The sequence below is a fragment of the Montipora capricornis genome, chromosome 2, assembly GCF_036669925.1.
Source record: "Montipora capricornis isolate CH-2021 chromosome 2, ASM3666992v2, whole genome shotgun sequence".
In the NCBI taxonomy this organism is placed as follows: Eukaryota; Metazoa; Cnidaria; class Anthozoa; order Scleractinia; family Acroporidae; genus Montipora; species Montipora capricornis.
The window spans coordinates 6,024,244-6,039,243 of NC_090884.1; the positions used below are offsets into that span (position 1 = coordinate 6,024,244).

The 15,000-nt window shown below is 41.1% G+C and overlaps 3 protein-coding genes across 3 annotated transcripts; 1 reads left to right on the forward strand and 2 right to left on the reverse strand.

Moving 5' to 3' along the window:
* The first annotated feature begins 1,615 nt into the window (after positions 1 to 1,615).
* LOC138032890 (uncharacterized) lies at positions 1,616 to 2,677 on the forward strand. The gene has a single exon (XM_068880597.1). The coding sequence runs from the start codon at positions 1,616 to 1,618 to the stop codon at positions 2,675 to 2,677; it is 1,062 nt and encodes a 353-aa protein (XP_068736698.1).
* A 2,988-nt stretch (positions 2,678 to 5,665) lies between these two features.
* LOC138032898 (uncharacterized) lies at positions 5,666 to 6,948 on the reverse strand. The gene has a single exon (XM_068880609.1). It carries the CDS (start codon positions 6,926 to 6,928, stop codon positions 5,666 to 5,668), a length of 1,263 nt encoding a protein of 420 aa, XP_068736710.1. The 5' UTR covers positions 6,929 to 6,948.
* Positions 6,949 to 8,100: 1,152 nt separating this feature from the next.
* LOC138038627 (kelch-like protein 28) lies at positions 8,101 to 12,949 on the reverse strand. Its single transcript, XM_068884614.1, has 2 exons — positions 12,092 to 12,949; positions 8,101 to 9,364 (listed from the first exon to the last, which is right to left on the reverse strand). Exons 1-2 carry the CDS (start codon positions 12,917 to 12,919, stop codon positions 8,483 to 8,485), a joined length of 1,710 nt encoding a protein of 569 aa, XP_068740715.1. The 5' UTR covers positions 12,920 to 12,949; the 3' UTR covers positions 8,101 to 8,482.
* Between the last annotated feature and the right edge of the window lie 2,051 nt (positions 12,950 to 15,000).

Sequence of the window (15,000 nt, forward strand, 5' to 3'; positions counted from 1 at the left end):
TGGACTAACCCTTTAACTCCAAATTGCCACTTACAGATTTTACTTTGTCTGGCAATCTTTGCTACCGGTATTCTGTTGTCTTGGCTGTAAATAGGGATAAAAACCCATGTCATTGAGTCAATTGTTTACAACCATATTCCATATTGTATACTTCCTCAGCCATGTACCATAAATGCCAATATTCCTCATAGCCATTATTGAGATTCTAAGAAAACTAACCTCATTGCGCACATTGCCCTTTCCTTGCTTACTTTTTTTTCTAGTTACAGGAGTTAGTGTATACTAATGTTTGTTCAAAGGGACATGACAGTATACTCATTATCATAAACACGCTCTCCTACCCCTTTGCCATCTTAAAGGCGCTATGTCACGTTATTTTAGGGTTTTTAGCCAAAATCTTGAGTTAATCACGAGTTAAAATTTGAAAATGGCAATGTGGAATTCCTATACTGATAAAATTATCGTTACATCACAAACAAGGTGAATGTGAGCAAAAACGACCATCATCAAGGTTATTTGCCACAAACTTAGAAAACGTCAGGCAGACTTTTTTCAAGATTACCCAAATGCAATCCTTTTCAGTCTTGTCCATTTGTGTCCATCCATGCTTCTCTTTTCTTTTGCTGTATTTATTTTATGTTGTTCAACAGTTAAGTGGTTATTGCAATGTATCATTCTACTTTTTGTGCTTTTTGGGTGTCATGAAAATGACATAATTTTGCGTGACATAGCCCATTTAAATGTAAAAATACCTTGAGTTTCTCTATAGACAACTAGTCTCTGTTACTTGTTTAATTTGTTAGCAATGACACTTCCGCAAGTGTGAAGGACACTTTGCAGACAGGTTTCGTAAGCGGCAATGTCGCTGATTGTCCAGGACAACGATTCAGGGAAATGATTAACAACCTCCCCAGTGCAGACACTGAAAGGGGACACCAATTCCTGAAGTAAATATGAATGTGAGGTATCATATAATTAATCTTGATCCACTGCAAGGTCACATGGATGTCTAATAGTTGCAATTAAGTCCATTTTGGAATTTACCTACAGGTAACAAAATACATCTTTGCACATAGTTAGGCTCAATCTAGATTTGTTCAAAACGTCCAATCAGTTCTGTTGCTGTAGTGTCAGCAATGTTAAACATGTACTTTTTTTGTAAGTTTTGATCACTGTTGGGTAATGTGTAGAGTTCCAAGCCATACCAGGGAATTGTGTAGTATCGTTTTCAGAAATCGCGATGATACCCTTAACACAATGCAAAATAGGCCTTCTTGATATTTCCTAATATGACATTATTATGAACAATTAATTCACTTTTGATTTATCTGAGAAGGCATAATGAAAGGTGCAGTCCACGCCTGCTTTCCTATTTCCATGCCAGCAGTTGACAGTTATACAGGTAGTTGCCTGCAGAGGAGAGACTATGTTACGTATTAAAATCCTGTCCAGATTGCGTGCTGTGACACCGATATTAGACATGCAAGTACAGTCACCCACTTTGCCCAAGAGTCTCCTTAATAACCTAGGTATTCTTTAATGAAACAAGATATTGTATTGCTAGTTCAAGCAAAATTCTTTTACTGTGTTTTTTCAGGCCTTGACACAAAGGAGAATGAATGCCCTCGAGAAACTTACTGCTGGAGGTGTAACAAACATATGGGTCCACAGAGAAACTGTCATGCTTGATCTTCTCAAACTATATGAAACGTCAGGAGAAATAACACAACGCCTTGCAACCGTTTCCTTCTACGGAGAACAAGGAATGGATCTGGACGGTGTCAAAAGAGAAGCTTATTCGATATTCTGGAGACAGGTCCTACACGAGTACTTCGACGGGAGCTCTACATTTGTCCCGCGAGTCGGCCCAGGCATTGAGGAGTCGACAATGAGAACACTTGGTCAAATCATCAGACATCAATATGTTCTCACAGGTATATTTCCAGTTCAGATCAATAAGGCCTTTGTTGTTGCTATGCTCTGTGGGCTGCAAGCACTTGTCAACGAAGACCTCGTAGAGGCTTTCCTGGAGTACGTATCGGATAATGAATCCCTGGCGTTAAAAGCAGCTCTGGCACAGTCAGAGCAGGGAGGGCTCTCTGATGAATCCTATGGTTTCTTAATAAATTTTTTTAGTGATTACCAAGTGAAAAAGAGGCCTTCGGCCACCAACCTAAAAGCTATTGTGGTCCAAGTGGCCAAAAATGAGTTGCTGTCAAGGCCTGCCATGGCAATGGATAGTATGAGGGAGGGCCTTCGCGACGGTGATTATAAAGATCTGTGGACGTACTCAAAGGAGGATGTCTTTAAGGTATATGAGGTGATGCGCGTGACGCCACAGCGAGTTCTGTCGATGCTGTCTGAGGAGCCTTCTACACATGTGCACAAGTGCCGTCTACAGATCCTTTCCTACCTGAAGAAATACATCAGGTGCCTTAGCCGAAAGGAGCTTGAGCTGTTTCTTCGTTACATCACGGGGAGTTCCCTGCCAGTTGTCGAGAGTATCAAGGTTATATTTCATGTGAACGAGTTAGGCTGCCTACCCCATCCTATTGCACATACCTGTTCAGCTTCTATTGACCTTCCAGATGGTGGGTATGCAAGTTTTAACGATTTCAGAGTGCAAATGGACTCTCTCCTTAGCAATGAACTTTCATGGAATTTCACGTCAGTGTGAACTCACCCCTGCCTTGAACACAGACTTGTTAATTCTTACGTTCATCGCCTGAAAATGACGGACCGGCTCCGCTTATTTCCCTGCCGTAAACAAGCGATGCCATTTTTGACGGCCGATGCCATTGTTGGTATCGAAGCCTTCTTATTCGGTTAGCTTTCAAGTAATTGTTAGGGTTAGCACCAGTTAAATACTCTAAAATTGCAACATTATAGCCTTGGGTTCGGTAGCGTAGAGGGTAACTTGCATTTGCTCTTAATCCATTGAACGTTCGATCAACTTTTAAAATTTTTGTTTTAAAGTTTTTTGTTATTTCTTTTTATTCTACGTGACATACGCTGCTAATCTAGCCCTAGATTAAGTAATTTTTTCCTCATTTACAAACGACAAAGTTAACAGTCCAAACGGCATCACTTGTTACGAAAGGGAAAATTGCAGCTTCACAAATATTACAGGTTCGGAATCTTTCATTTGTGATCAATTTGTTGAATTTTGAAACAGTTATAGCGCTCAAGCTTGCGTGATATCGTCTCATTTTAGCCTACTCGGCCTTCGGCCTCGTCCACTAAGTATTAGGCGATATCATGCTCTCTTTCGCTCTATATAACTGTAAGTATTTTCCTTCAGCAGTTCCTTGTTTACGGTAAATACGGTCATGTTTGTGTGTCGTGACAATGAGCCCGTACTCGGCCGGATCTGAAAGCGGCTTAGACCATTAAAGAAACATACGGTTATAATTATCACGACAATTTGGGTTCGAGATTTCTGGCGCTGAGTTTGAGATTCAGTTGGTACAGTACTCGTTAGTTGATGTTGAGCTCGTTTAACTGAAACAAGATTGTTGGTGAAGACCTACGAGTTCATGATCTCGTTTCAGCCAATGTAGGCGATGTTATTACCCCATTTAATTGCCTCAAGCAAACCTAATGTCAAGGTTTTGAAGACTTGCGTTATACCTCCACTATGACTCATTCGAAATGGAGTGAGTCGTAAGCGTTGTGGTTGTTTTATACTAATACGCACGTTTCTTATCACTGAATAAAGTGTGTAGTCAATATGTGACAACTGTGAACGTGATCCATTTGGTCTGAGAGTAAACTTTCAACGAAAAATGGTGTTCCTAAGGGACTAGGAGTTTGTGTTTGATTGCAGTTTATCTGACGACCAATACGCAGTGCAATCGTTTTGCCTTGTGAATTGTGTTTGTTTGCCTCCATTCAAATACATTTTATAATAACATAAAGGAGAAAGAAAACAAAACTAATAAATTGTGTTTATCGTCTATTTCTTGCATCGATATTGGGGAAGGATGTTTGGGAAGGGCCCCTGGAAGATTTGTGGAAGATGAGGGTGGGATAATTCTGAGAATTGGTTCATGCTTAGCGTAAGAGTAAGTGGAAATTGTGCAAACAACCAGGCGCTGATTAAGGGTGCCGGGCTGGGCTTTGGATATCATATGAAGCAAGCCAGCTCAAAAGCTGCTTAATCGAGAAGTATCATGAGCACAGTGCCACGCAAGAAATTGGAGCGATCTGGTGATTGTGCTTAAAGGCGCTGTTACACTGTGCAATTTTTCGCGCAACTTGTCTTGAAATGCCAAAAACGTCGCTATACCAGTTGCAGAAACCGTTGCGTAAAGTACAATTGAGTTCTACTTTCCGCAACGGTTGCAACGAATTTTTAAAGCATTGCGTAGTGTAATATCTGTCCCCTGCAACTTGTATCGCTACGGTTTGCGGCAACAGTGTATTCAAATGTTCCCTTATCCTCATGTGATCATGGAAACGTTGCTTAGTGTAACCCCCGTAAAACAACTTGCTTCGTAAGGTGAGAACGTTTGTCGAAATGGCGTTGCGAGACATGCTGCACGCCGGAAAGATTACACAGTGTAACAGCGCCTTAAAGGATACAAATTCAAGGTTAGGAAAATATGTACTTATTATTGCCAACGAGCAAGCCGAGCGAAGACGCGAGGCTTGCGAGGCGGCCAGCTTAATGCCGCGCGAAGTATTGCAGCAGGCAGAAAAATTCTCGATCGTTGTATGAAAAGTGTAATGTAAGGCTGCGTAGTGTAATGTAAGATTCCCTGAAGATTTTAGTAGGTACCAATAAAAGCGAGTGTTTTGATGTGGGATGTCATTAGACAAACTTTCATGACGCGTGTGACTCTTGATGATCTTGTGCTCGGAGGTGAGTGAAAACACATTTTTTCCATTTCCCTGACCATTGTGTTGTGTACACTTGCCGAGCATTGCCCTCCTCCAAGCTACTCAGGGGGCTAGAAAGGGACACGTCTTACAGATGGTGGCTTCCTAAAAGCTGTGTGGAAGGCCCAAAGGTAGAAAGGGTACAATTTTCACACTTTGAGCAAATGAAAGACATTTTCAGCTACCGGCTATGGTGCAAGATTGACAACCAGGCTTGTGCCCTGGCACGAATCAGACGAATCGCAGGGGTGGGGCTGGGCTCCTTTCATATTCGGCTAAAAAGGGGAAGAAATTCTCCCTTAGCTATGTGGTAACATAAGCAAAATATAATAATGCATTTCACTTAGGAAATTCCACCACAGGTCGGATTCTTAAGTAGTTTTCACAATGCAACGCTAGGAGTGTCAGGATTCATTATGAATTCGGTCAATTTTAGTTCCACGTTTGTTTTTGTGTTTACCCACACTAACTTAAAGCCTCTGTCAGAATAGAAGCAATCTTTTACACGTCAGCGGAACTCACCCCGTTCTTCTCAAATTCCCTGCTGCCTAAGTACGTGTTCTAATTTATTTCATGGCATGACCAAACTGAGAGGCCATCAAGAAAGTAAGTAGCACGGAATGACCGGCAAATATCAACTAAGAAACTTATCGCACCCTTTTAAAATACCCTTTTCTGCGGACAACAAGATCGAACGCTAACTGTAAAAAAACATTCAATGCCAAGTCTGACTTTGTGATGTTGCTGACTGACTGAGCCGACTATGTTAAACTTTCTTCTGTGGTCAGTTGCCTATGTCATCAATGTGGTCTAAGAGATCAAAGTACAGTTGAAGAGCTTCCTCTGCATTTGTTGGTTGCTCCAAGTCCTCGTCTTCTAGGATCATTTCGGCCAGTTGTTTAAAGTGTGGGGAACAGCCCTTTTCCTGCGGCCGTTCTGCATACATGTCTTCAGCAATTTCAATTTCATCCATGTCGACGGGGCTTGAATAATCTTGTGTAGCTACTGATTCTGGGACAAAGTAAAGAACATCAGGCTTTCCAGAGGGGCATTCTGCATTGACAGATGGTCGGATCCTGTGAAGATTCCATTCCTGGGCCACTTTATGTAGTTCCATTTGAATGACATCCATGAAGCAGAAGTGAAGACATTCCCTTTGTATTACATCACTATCACTATACAACCCAGAATCTCGCAGGTCTTTGGAAAACTGTATCCACCACTGTGCACACCCTTTTCTGAGATGGCCCCACCACGCCTCTATTCTCTGGTTAGATGTTGATTTTCCAAACATGAAACTTTTCTCACCAGAAAAATCATCCCCAGCAGTTCTACGGAAGAAACGTTGGATGGCTGCTACGTTACCATTTTCAGTTCCTCTGTCTCCCCTTACAACTCGAGCAGTTCCCTCTATCTGTCGGACACAATCTAAATAATACTGTGCGACTATGCACGGATCATTATTTGATGAAGCAACTTCCAACCATAAAATCCTTCGGCTGAAACCGTCTATAGCACCGTGAACACAGAATCCAAATGGTTTGAGTTTATCGTACCCGTCTATATGCCAGAGGTAATTTGGACCTTTACATCGGTACACTCTTCTTCGTAGTCTCTGTCGTGAACGCAGCTCCACACCTTCTGGATCAAATATTCGTAACGTGTGGCGAACGACTTCTCTAGTAGTAGCCAGTCGGTGATGATTAACCAGCCTTTGATGCATTGCTCTATACCCAAGTAAACTTCCGCTCCCTCTCAGCTCTGCCTCCACTGCCTCGACAACCTCCTCTAGATCACTCAGGTTCTGACGTCTTGTGCACCACAGCCTCCTCAATATTCGTTTCAATTGCCTCAAACTTATCCGGATACCGTGAATACAAGCTAAAAATGAGGCTATTTCTGGAGCAGTTAGTCCTAGATCGAAATAGCCTCGTATGATTTCGTCGCGTGTTTGTAGGTCACCTCGTACTGCTGGAGAGTAATTTGGAAGCATTGCTGAAGTGCAAGACCAGTTAAGAGCTAATGAAAGCAAGAGGATGAAACCCATAGCTTCATAAAAGCATCAAAATGAACTTAATAACTTTTACCCAGACGCCATGTCGCATGTGCTTAGCTACACCAGTTCGCTTTCAACTCACCACCAAGATACTTAGGAACAGAGGAAAACAAGACATACACTGAAAAATGAGGAGCAGGAAAAAAAGTGAGCGGGGGAAAAAAAGTGAGCGGCGGAAAAAAAAGTGAGCGGTGGAAAAAAATGAGAGCGGCGGAAAAAAAAGTGAGCGGTGGAAAAAAAAGAGAGCGGCGGAAAAAAAGTGAGCGAAAAAAAAGAGAGCGGCGGAAAAAAAGTGAGCGGTGGAAAAAAAAGTGGGCGGTGGGAAAAAAAGTGAGCGGTGGAAAAAAAAGTGAGCGGCGGAAAAAAAAAATAGTAACGGAAAAAAAAAGTGAGGGGCGGAAAAAAAAGTGAGCGGCGGAAAAAAAAAAGAGCGGCTAAAAAAAAGTGAGTGAGCGGTAGCAAAAAGTGAGCGGCGGACAAAATCAAGACTACAAAAAGAGAGCAGAGACACTTGTCTCTCACGAAAAAGGGGAGAAGAAGTAAATGTCCCTTTAAAAGCACCGTAGTAAGCCGATCTTCACCTAGAGTCCGCACTTAAATTCTTTAGCTAACTATATAGAAACGTTGTTCATGTTACAAAACTAAAGCAGATTTTTGGTATCATCTGAGGTAGCAAAAACACTTCACTTACCACTGTTAGTTACATCTACATCACGGTTCCTTTCTCAAATGTGTCATCTGTAAATCAGTATTACGCTCTTCAATCTGTTCAGTGCATGGTAAAGCGACAGGCTATTTTTTGCGCACATCAGATTACCAGGCATGACCCCAGGCCACCAGTTTAATATCAAATATCTTTGCTCTTGTAACGCAAACTTTCCTTAGTCGGGGAAGTAATGCGTAATATTTTACTTAAGTTGTCGTTACTTCGCATAAAAATGTACTGGTATGAATTTTACTCTTATATTTTCGTATTTTTTACTCGTATGTATCCGTATGTTACTCGTATGTATCCGTATGTTAGTCGTATGTATCCGTATGTTACTCGTATGTTAGTCGTATGTCCGTATGTTCCGTATGTTACTCGTATGTTACTCGTATGTTACCCGTATGTACTCGTGTGGTGTTTTAGTCATGATCATAACAACGATGAACTTCTAGTGCCTTAACGTTCTAACTACGTATTGTAATATTTTAATTGATTTGTTACTTTTCTTTCCCGCAGGTAATAGCTCAATAGAGCTACTCTGATAATTCGAGTTGAAATAAAGTGTATGTTATGTTGTTATATGTTAGAAAAAAGATTTCTAATAAAAAATCAGCAGCTCGGCTCCGTAAAAATGTGCCAAAAAATTGCCCTAAATTTCCTGTAAATTTACAATTTGTCTTACTCTACGAATGTTGGATTATATGCCACCTGCCTATAGAATTTAAGCAACAGCAAACATGAAAAATAATTTTTCCTTTGTTGTTCAAAGTTGATTTGTGTTAGCCAGGAAGATCATATGGGAAGGGATTTGATTACAGCACACAGTTGCTTATTTTTCAAATTTCCTTCTTCATAGGTAGATAACAGAGTACTGCATTGTTGGGAATGCTTGCCAAATTTTTCCAGCCATCTAGACAAACTGGAGACACCTGCCCAGGTGGGATCCTTATGCCACTGTCAAATGGAAATTTGTTAATGATAAAATAAACCCTCCCATCTATTTCCACTGCATTAAGATTGTTTGACGGAATATGCTTCTGTTCAACAATTGACCATGTGTTCTTTTCTTCATCATAAACCTCAACAGGAGCTGGGCCTCCTTGTGGCCTACTATGATTATAATCAAAAGAAACATAACCACCAGCAACATACATTTTATCATTGACTACAAAGAGGCTGGACTCAAAATGAGGTTTGCAAGTTGATGATTTTGCTTCCCATTGCACACCATTGTTGACAGGATCAAAGGAATACAGACTTGCACTACTCATAACCCAAATACCCTCGCTTGAAAACGATCTCGTACCATAAAGGACGAACACTTTTGAGCGATGTACTGTTGCTCCAGAGTACTTGTGATAGTACGAATCAAATACTGTACTTCCAGCATATTGTTGCCACTGATCCTCAGAGAGACAATATCTTTGTGGTGTATACTCAAGGGTGATGGGATAAATTTGGTCACCTATTGTGCATAGGTAACGGCAAGTGGTTACTGCACGTGAATCCGTTTCCTTCTCTTTCCAAACATTTCTTTCAATGTCATAACAATGAAAAACCGTAGAACCACCGGCAATAAATAGCTGACTACCAACAACCTCTGCACAATAGCAGCTAGTTACTTTAGTTGCTGGTGCATGGGATTCCAACGGTTTCCACGATTTACATTCCACATTAAAGCATTGCATTTGTGTTTGAGGAAGAACAGCAACAAGGGCCTGTAAGAGTGACAATTAAACACAATGTGAACAATATCCAAACAATATCACTACAAAGGAATAAGAATTTGGCACTGATCACCTCTTAGAGATTGCTAATTAAGCATTGAGCTGTTGTCATTATGTGGTCTTACGTATATAACATTTTCAACACTTGCAAGTAAGGTACATTATTATGCATTGGTGTCACTGTCTCAGTTTTCGGCTACAAGTGTGTAGCTAATTCTAGATTTGTTTCCGTTACATCATACCTACAAAAATAGTTTTTGTACGTGTAAAGGTCATAACAGCCAATAGTCTTTATGCATGCAAAACTGACGTTACCTAACACGCTGACCAGCAGTTTGATCAAGTAATCAGAAACAACTTTCGTTCAGAGGTTTCTTTAACTGTAGTGTAATTATGTAAACATTCAGTAAACTTGACCTTCAACCTTTTAGAGCAGAAAAAAAACTATAAAAGCATATTATAAAGGGACACTGGACCCAGCTGGACTCTGGACTCTGGACTGTCAACCAGAAAATTCAATTTTTTAAAAATTAGGAGCCAACCAGCAAATCCACTTTCAACTTAAGTTAAATAGTTTAATAAGTTTAATATATATGCGATACCATCATCAGTAAGCCGGAAAACAGAAGGGATGACAAGAAAACGCATAAGTGTTGGTTGTTTGGAATGCACGCATTCAATACAGCAAACTAATTTCTCGCTTATGTCGCTCTTATATCCCTTCTGTTTTTCGGCTTGCAGACGATGGTGTCGCTTATCTATTAAACTTACTTAACTATTTAACTTAAGTTGAAAGTGAATTTGCTCGTTGCTTTTTAATTTTTGTTTGTTTGACGGTCCAGAGTCCAGAGGGGTCCAGTCTAGCTTTTACTATATGCCGGAAAAAGTTGTAAGCTCAAAAACTATCTAACAGATAGTAATTCTGTGGAACATTCTGTTTCTACTAATTCATGTACATTTTTTTTTTATAAGAATCTTGTTTTCCCGGCCGATTTTAGGCTGAAAATATTCTTGTATTATTCTTAAATGACATTTCCATTTTAGAATGTATTGGGGTATCAATTACAAGTGTTCGGTGTCAAGGTCTGCATCGCGTTACATTGTGAACGTGCTCCATCGCTTGTCGTTGCACTCAGCGAGGTCAAGATGTCACGTCAGACGACACGTGGCTTTAAAAATGCACTTCTCACAGAAACACTGTGATGGAAACAAAAGTACCCGATTTTGTTTCAACTACGTTTTAAGAAAGAAAGAAATATTTAAAGATTTTCAACACACAAAATTATATCGTTATTTCAGCTTCGGGTTTATGCACCAGTCAATGTTAACCCCCGCACCCCCCCCTCCCCCCCTTCCTGGCCGGGACATAGCGGGGCATTTGCGGGGAATTTTCCGTTGTTTGACGAGCGAAAGGGCTCAGGTTTCGGGGACTTTGACCTCTTTTGCACGTCATCCAAGAACAGCGGGGGAGTGGACCGTGGTATGTTCCACCGAGGTGGACTGGGTCGAGAATCACAAGTCCGGCAAGATGTTGGGCAAGATGGCGGTAAGAGTCCTTTTATCTTAATCACCTTATATCTTTGGCAGAGAAAATGAGACCGACATTCATATAAGAATGATTAATTAAAATATTGTACACGAACGGTTCGTACCTTCGGGATCTTCCTTAAAGACGAACGCCATCGTGCGTGAATTTATACAGCAAGCAGTTTGAATCACAGGCAACCCAAGCTCAAAATGTTAGGAGTTACCTTTTGTTTTCGTTCGTTTCACTTTTATAGACCTCTTTCATAATGGCGGCCAAATAAACTATTCTTTTGTTTTAATGCTAATAAGCCCTACTAACCTCGCTACGACGAGCAAATTTCAAAAGAATATTTCTTTCAAAACGAGGCCAGTAGGTCTAATTAACATAAATACAAAAGAATGCAAAGTTGGTCGCTATTTATGAAAGTGGTCTATGCGAAAGTTCAGTGTAACGTGACATATGGCAAATACTATATTACATAACGACGAATTTTACTACGCGGAAAGTGACTCCCGCCCTGGAGCATATGGAGGTGTTGTGTTACAACGGTTTGAATTTATAAAGGTTTGTTTGGGAAGGCAACGGCTTTGCTGGAAAAGTCAATTATTCTTATATTGTGGTGGAAACCCACAAAACGATAACTCGCCGAAATCGCGTTAGATCGGCCTGAGAAGCTGGGAAACAACAAAGAATACAACACGGCAACGGGGTAAGGAGATTTTATTCCCGTAACACTTATAATAATTATTTTCATAAACTTAATAATGTCCAGAATTCTTTGTTGGCATTTTGATGCCAGAGGTTTTCCCTGTCTGATGTGTGTGATAAATAGGTTTTCTTAGTAAGACATGCAGGCAAATGTAGACCAATGTACACATTACGGGCGCTTTCCTCTTCTCAGGACTGGCCTGCCAGACCCGTCATTTTGCAAAGAAAATGCAACAGTTTGAAGGAACATCCTCGAAGTGTGTTAACTTGAAGGCGTGTTAGATTTATTCCTTCCAAATGCCCGGTTTGGCCGGTCAGGTCTGTTAAATGGAAAGCGTCCTTGGCGACTATCACCTTACTTGGGCAACGACAAGCATTTTTACACATTAGGGAACACAGAAAGCTCTCCGTAAATTATCCGTTTTGTTGCATATCGTTGCAAATTTTTGAGGGAAAAAAAAAAAGGGAAACACGATACTTACCGTGCCCGAGGAACGTAGTTTCGCCTTCTCATCACCAAAAGTTGAGCTTGACGGCACATGGCTGTACAATAGTGATTGATGAAGAAGGCCGTGTATCTCTGGTATTCCTTGCATCTCCTCTGTGTTAAGTTCTTTGATTACATCCTTGATGTCTACCAGCCCCAAACGAACAGCTCCAATAACTTCAGCCGCCACACCCATTCTTTCTTCCTTCTTGTACTTGATCCAGTGCATCACCGATTTGAAAACGAAGTTTTCTGAAGGAGCGCTGAGGTTGTCTCTTATGAGAAGACTCAACAGCTGATCTGCATCGACATGGGACAAGAATTCTTCACTTTCACAAATTTCCTTGTAAATAGAGGCCATTTCACGTTGCGTAGCCTCTTTCAAGTCGTTCAGACCGTGCCGATCGGCTATCCTGTAGATGCGGCAGTGAGTTTGCAAATCAAACTTCTGATGAAGAACTTTCGTCTGAAGGTAATCACAGCAGTGTTGGGTAACACTTGTAACTTGTAGATGATCAGCAGCAGGTAAAACTTCAAACACGTTTTCATCGTTAATATTGATCTCTCCACTGTAGATGGCATCCATCACAATCTTCAAAGCAGCTGCAGAAATGTTCTCATCTTTGAGCTCAATCGCTTCCTGGTTACGTTCCTTCATTCCGTGAGCAAACATAGCGTGGAAATAGTCGCTATTTGCAGCGAGTACAATGCGATGAGCTGGAAACTCGTCGTCGCCAACTTTTAAACGAACATCAATGAATTCTCCTTGCTCGCGAAACAGAGCACACTTAGACAGCAGAATTTCCGAATGAGCGACGACCATGTTTGAAGTGCAGTAGGAGAGAAAAGTACTTATGAAATGGATCACGAGACTACTTTCAGATTTTTTACTGTCACGCAATATGGAGTCGAACCGCCTGCTTTGGTCACGCAAGCCAACCGAGCTATAGCTCGCTTGCGTGACCAAAGCGACTGACTCAGAAGGGATTGCGAGCAGTCAAAATGGAATCCTGTCATGGTAAGTATCTACCTTCTGGTAAGTATATACCGTCTCCTGTGTGCAGGAGGAACGTATGGCCTTCTGGCGGGCGCCAGAGTGGGCGGGCGCATAAAGTTGTATCAGAAACCCATAAGGGTTGAAACATGTAACGGCCCCTTGTGTGCTGGGAAACAAGCTTGTGAATATTCAATTTGCTAAGTACCATATTTGAAACAACAAGAGCGAGAGGTTTCCAAATATGGTACTTAGCACTAAAACATTCAACGAATCAGTTCGCACTGAATATTCGGAAGCTGTGAACGCGCGTTACATGTTTAAACCCTTACGGGTTTCTGGTTGTATGGATATAATATTTCATTTATGACTCACGTCATTGTAAAATCTTGCCAAAATGACTGCATTTTTCCGTGAATTACCTGAAATTGCCTTTGAACAATCCAGCTCTTAGGAGCCCGGGATCACCAAAAGATCGTTACTTTCGGGTTAAGGTGATCTTCTACTCAAAATAAGTCCGCGAGGGGTGGCACAAGAATTTTCAGTTTCTTTAAATGAAAAATTTCCATTCAAAAGAGGTTTTCGAAAAAAACAACAACAACAACAAAAAAAACAGATGAAACCTCGGGATCTTACAACAGGCGCCCTCCCCTTCATGATCACTTGTGTGACATAACATTGTTCTTGTGCCCCGAGGGGAGGGGAGACTGTATGATAGTATGTGGTTATCAGTATAGTTAACCAAAAGAGAAATGAATGTTATTTGCGGATCGGTAACTATCCACCTTTTTGTCGACTTTTAAGCGATTACTTGTTTAAGTTTACATCATAGAAACTCAATTAAAAAAGAAAACCTGCTTTTCCTAAAGATTGCGATTAAGTCTTCGGGTGCTCGAAGTTCTAATCATCTCCTGATAACTCCTGGGAAGTCACGCTGGCGCAATGGTCATGAACCATGGCATCCACCTCAGTGATTGTATGTGGGATGAGTTACAGTCGATCTCAACCTGGCAAGAGTGTTGTTCGCCGGGCATTCCGGTTTTCGATCCTCCCTCTTCAAAATCGACTCATATCTGATTACATCTGCTGTGGTGCTGTTCAAGGGTCACATGTTAAAAAAAGATATATGTATTTCATTCATCAAATTCTTTCACGGGAACACATGATCTGCTCCCAACCGTGTGACTTTATAAATCAGTTGGTAGAGCATTGCACCGGCATCACGGAGGTCATGGGTTCGAGACAATTGCTCAAATTGTCCAGAGAGGTGTGAGGATCATTTCCCTCTTTCGTCTATAACCCGCACTTCATAAATAGATTTGGATTTCTTTCATGTTAGAAAACTGTTAAAGGTGAATGTATCACCCTTGGTAAATAAAGACTATTGTATTGTACATAACCAATGAGAATGTGTGAAAAACTTTGTTCACTTGTGTCGTATTGTACTAAAAGTTTGTTGCCGGCAAAGAGCTACAGCAGGATCATATTAAGGCATTTGGAAATCGGGTTAACTGCAAAGTGTAGGAAATAATCCTTTTGACAGGTCGTCCCAAAACGTTAAAGAAAGACGAACTTGATAACAGTTTCCGCCTCGGCCTGATTTCTCTCATTCTTCTATGCGTACAAAAAAAGTGTCAAAACACCTGATATGTTGCACGATCTCGCCTTTTTCACGCAAATCGTTTTCTTGAACTTTTGATATTAGATTTCACAAACAGCACGGATTACTAAACGATTTTTAACGATATCGTAAGGGACGTTCTCCAAATAGTTTGGCCCTTATTACTGTTTAGGTGGATGTGATTTAATATCAGTGTCTCAGCCTAAACCCCGGTTTACACGACAAACATTTTGAGCACGGCACCCCTCCGATTTGGCACCCGTGCCTATCTTTTCGGTCCACCCATTGC

What these genes read in the sequence shown, in the direction of transcription:
- LOC138032890 (XM_068880597.1), top strand. Translation starts at nt 1,616, where the DNA reads ATGAATGCCCTCGAGAAACTTACTGCTGGAGGTGTAACAAACATATGG.
- LOC138032898 (XM_068880609.1), bottom strand. Translation starts at nt 6,928, where the DNA reads ATGGGTTTCATCCTCTTGCTTTCATTAGCTCTTAACTGGTCTTGCACT.
- LOC138038627 (XM_068884614.1), bottom strand. Translation starts at nt 12,919, where the DNA reads ATGGTCGTCGCTCATTCGGAAATTCTGCTGTCTAAGTGTGCTCTGTTT. An exon ending in AACTACGTTCCTCGGGCACG is followed by an intron (nt 9,365 to 12,091) that starts GTAAGTATCGTG and finishes TCACTCTTACAG; the next exon opens with GCCCTTGTTGCTGTTCTTCC.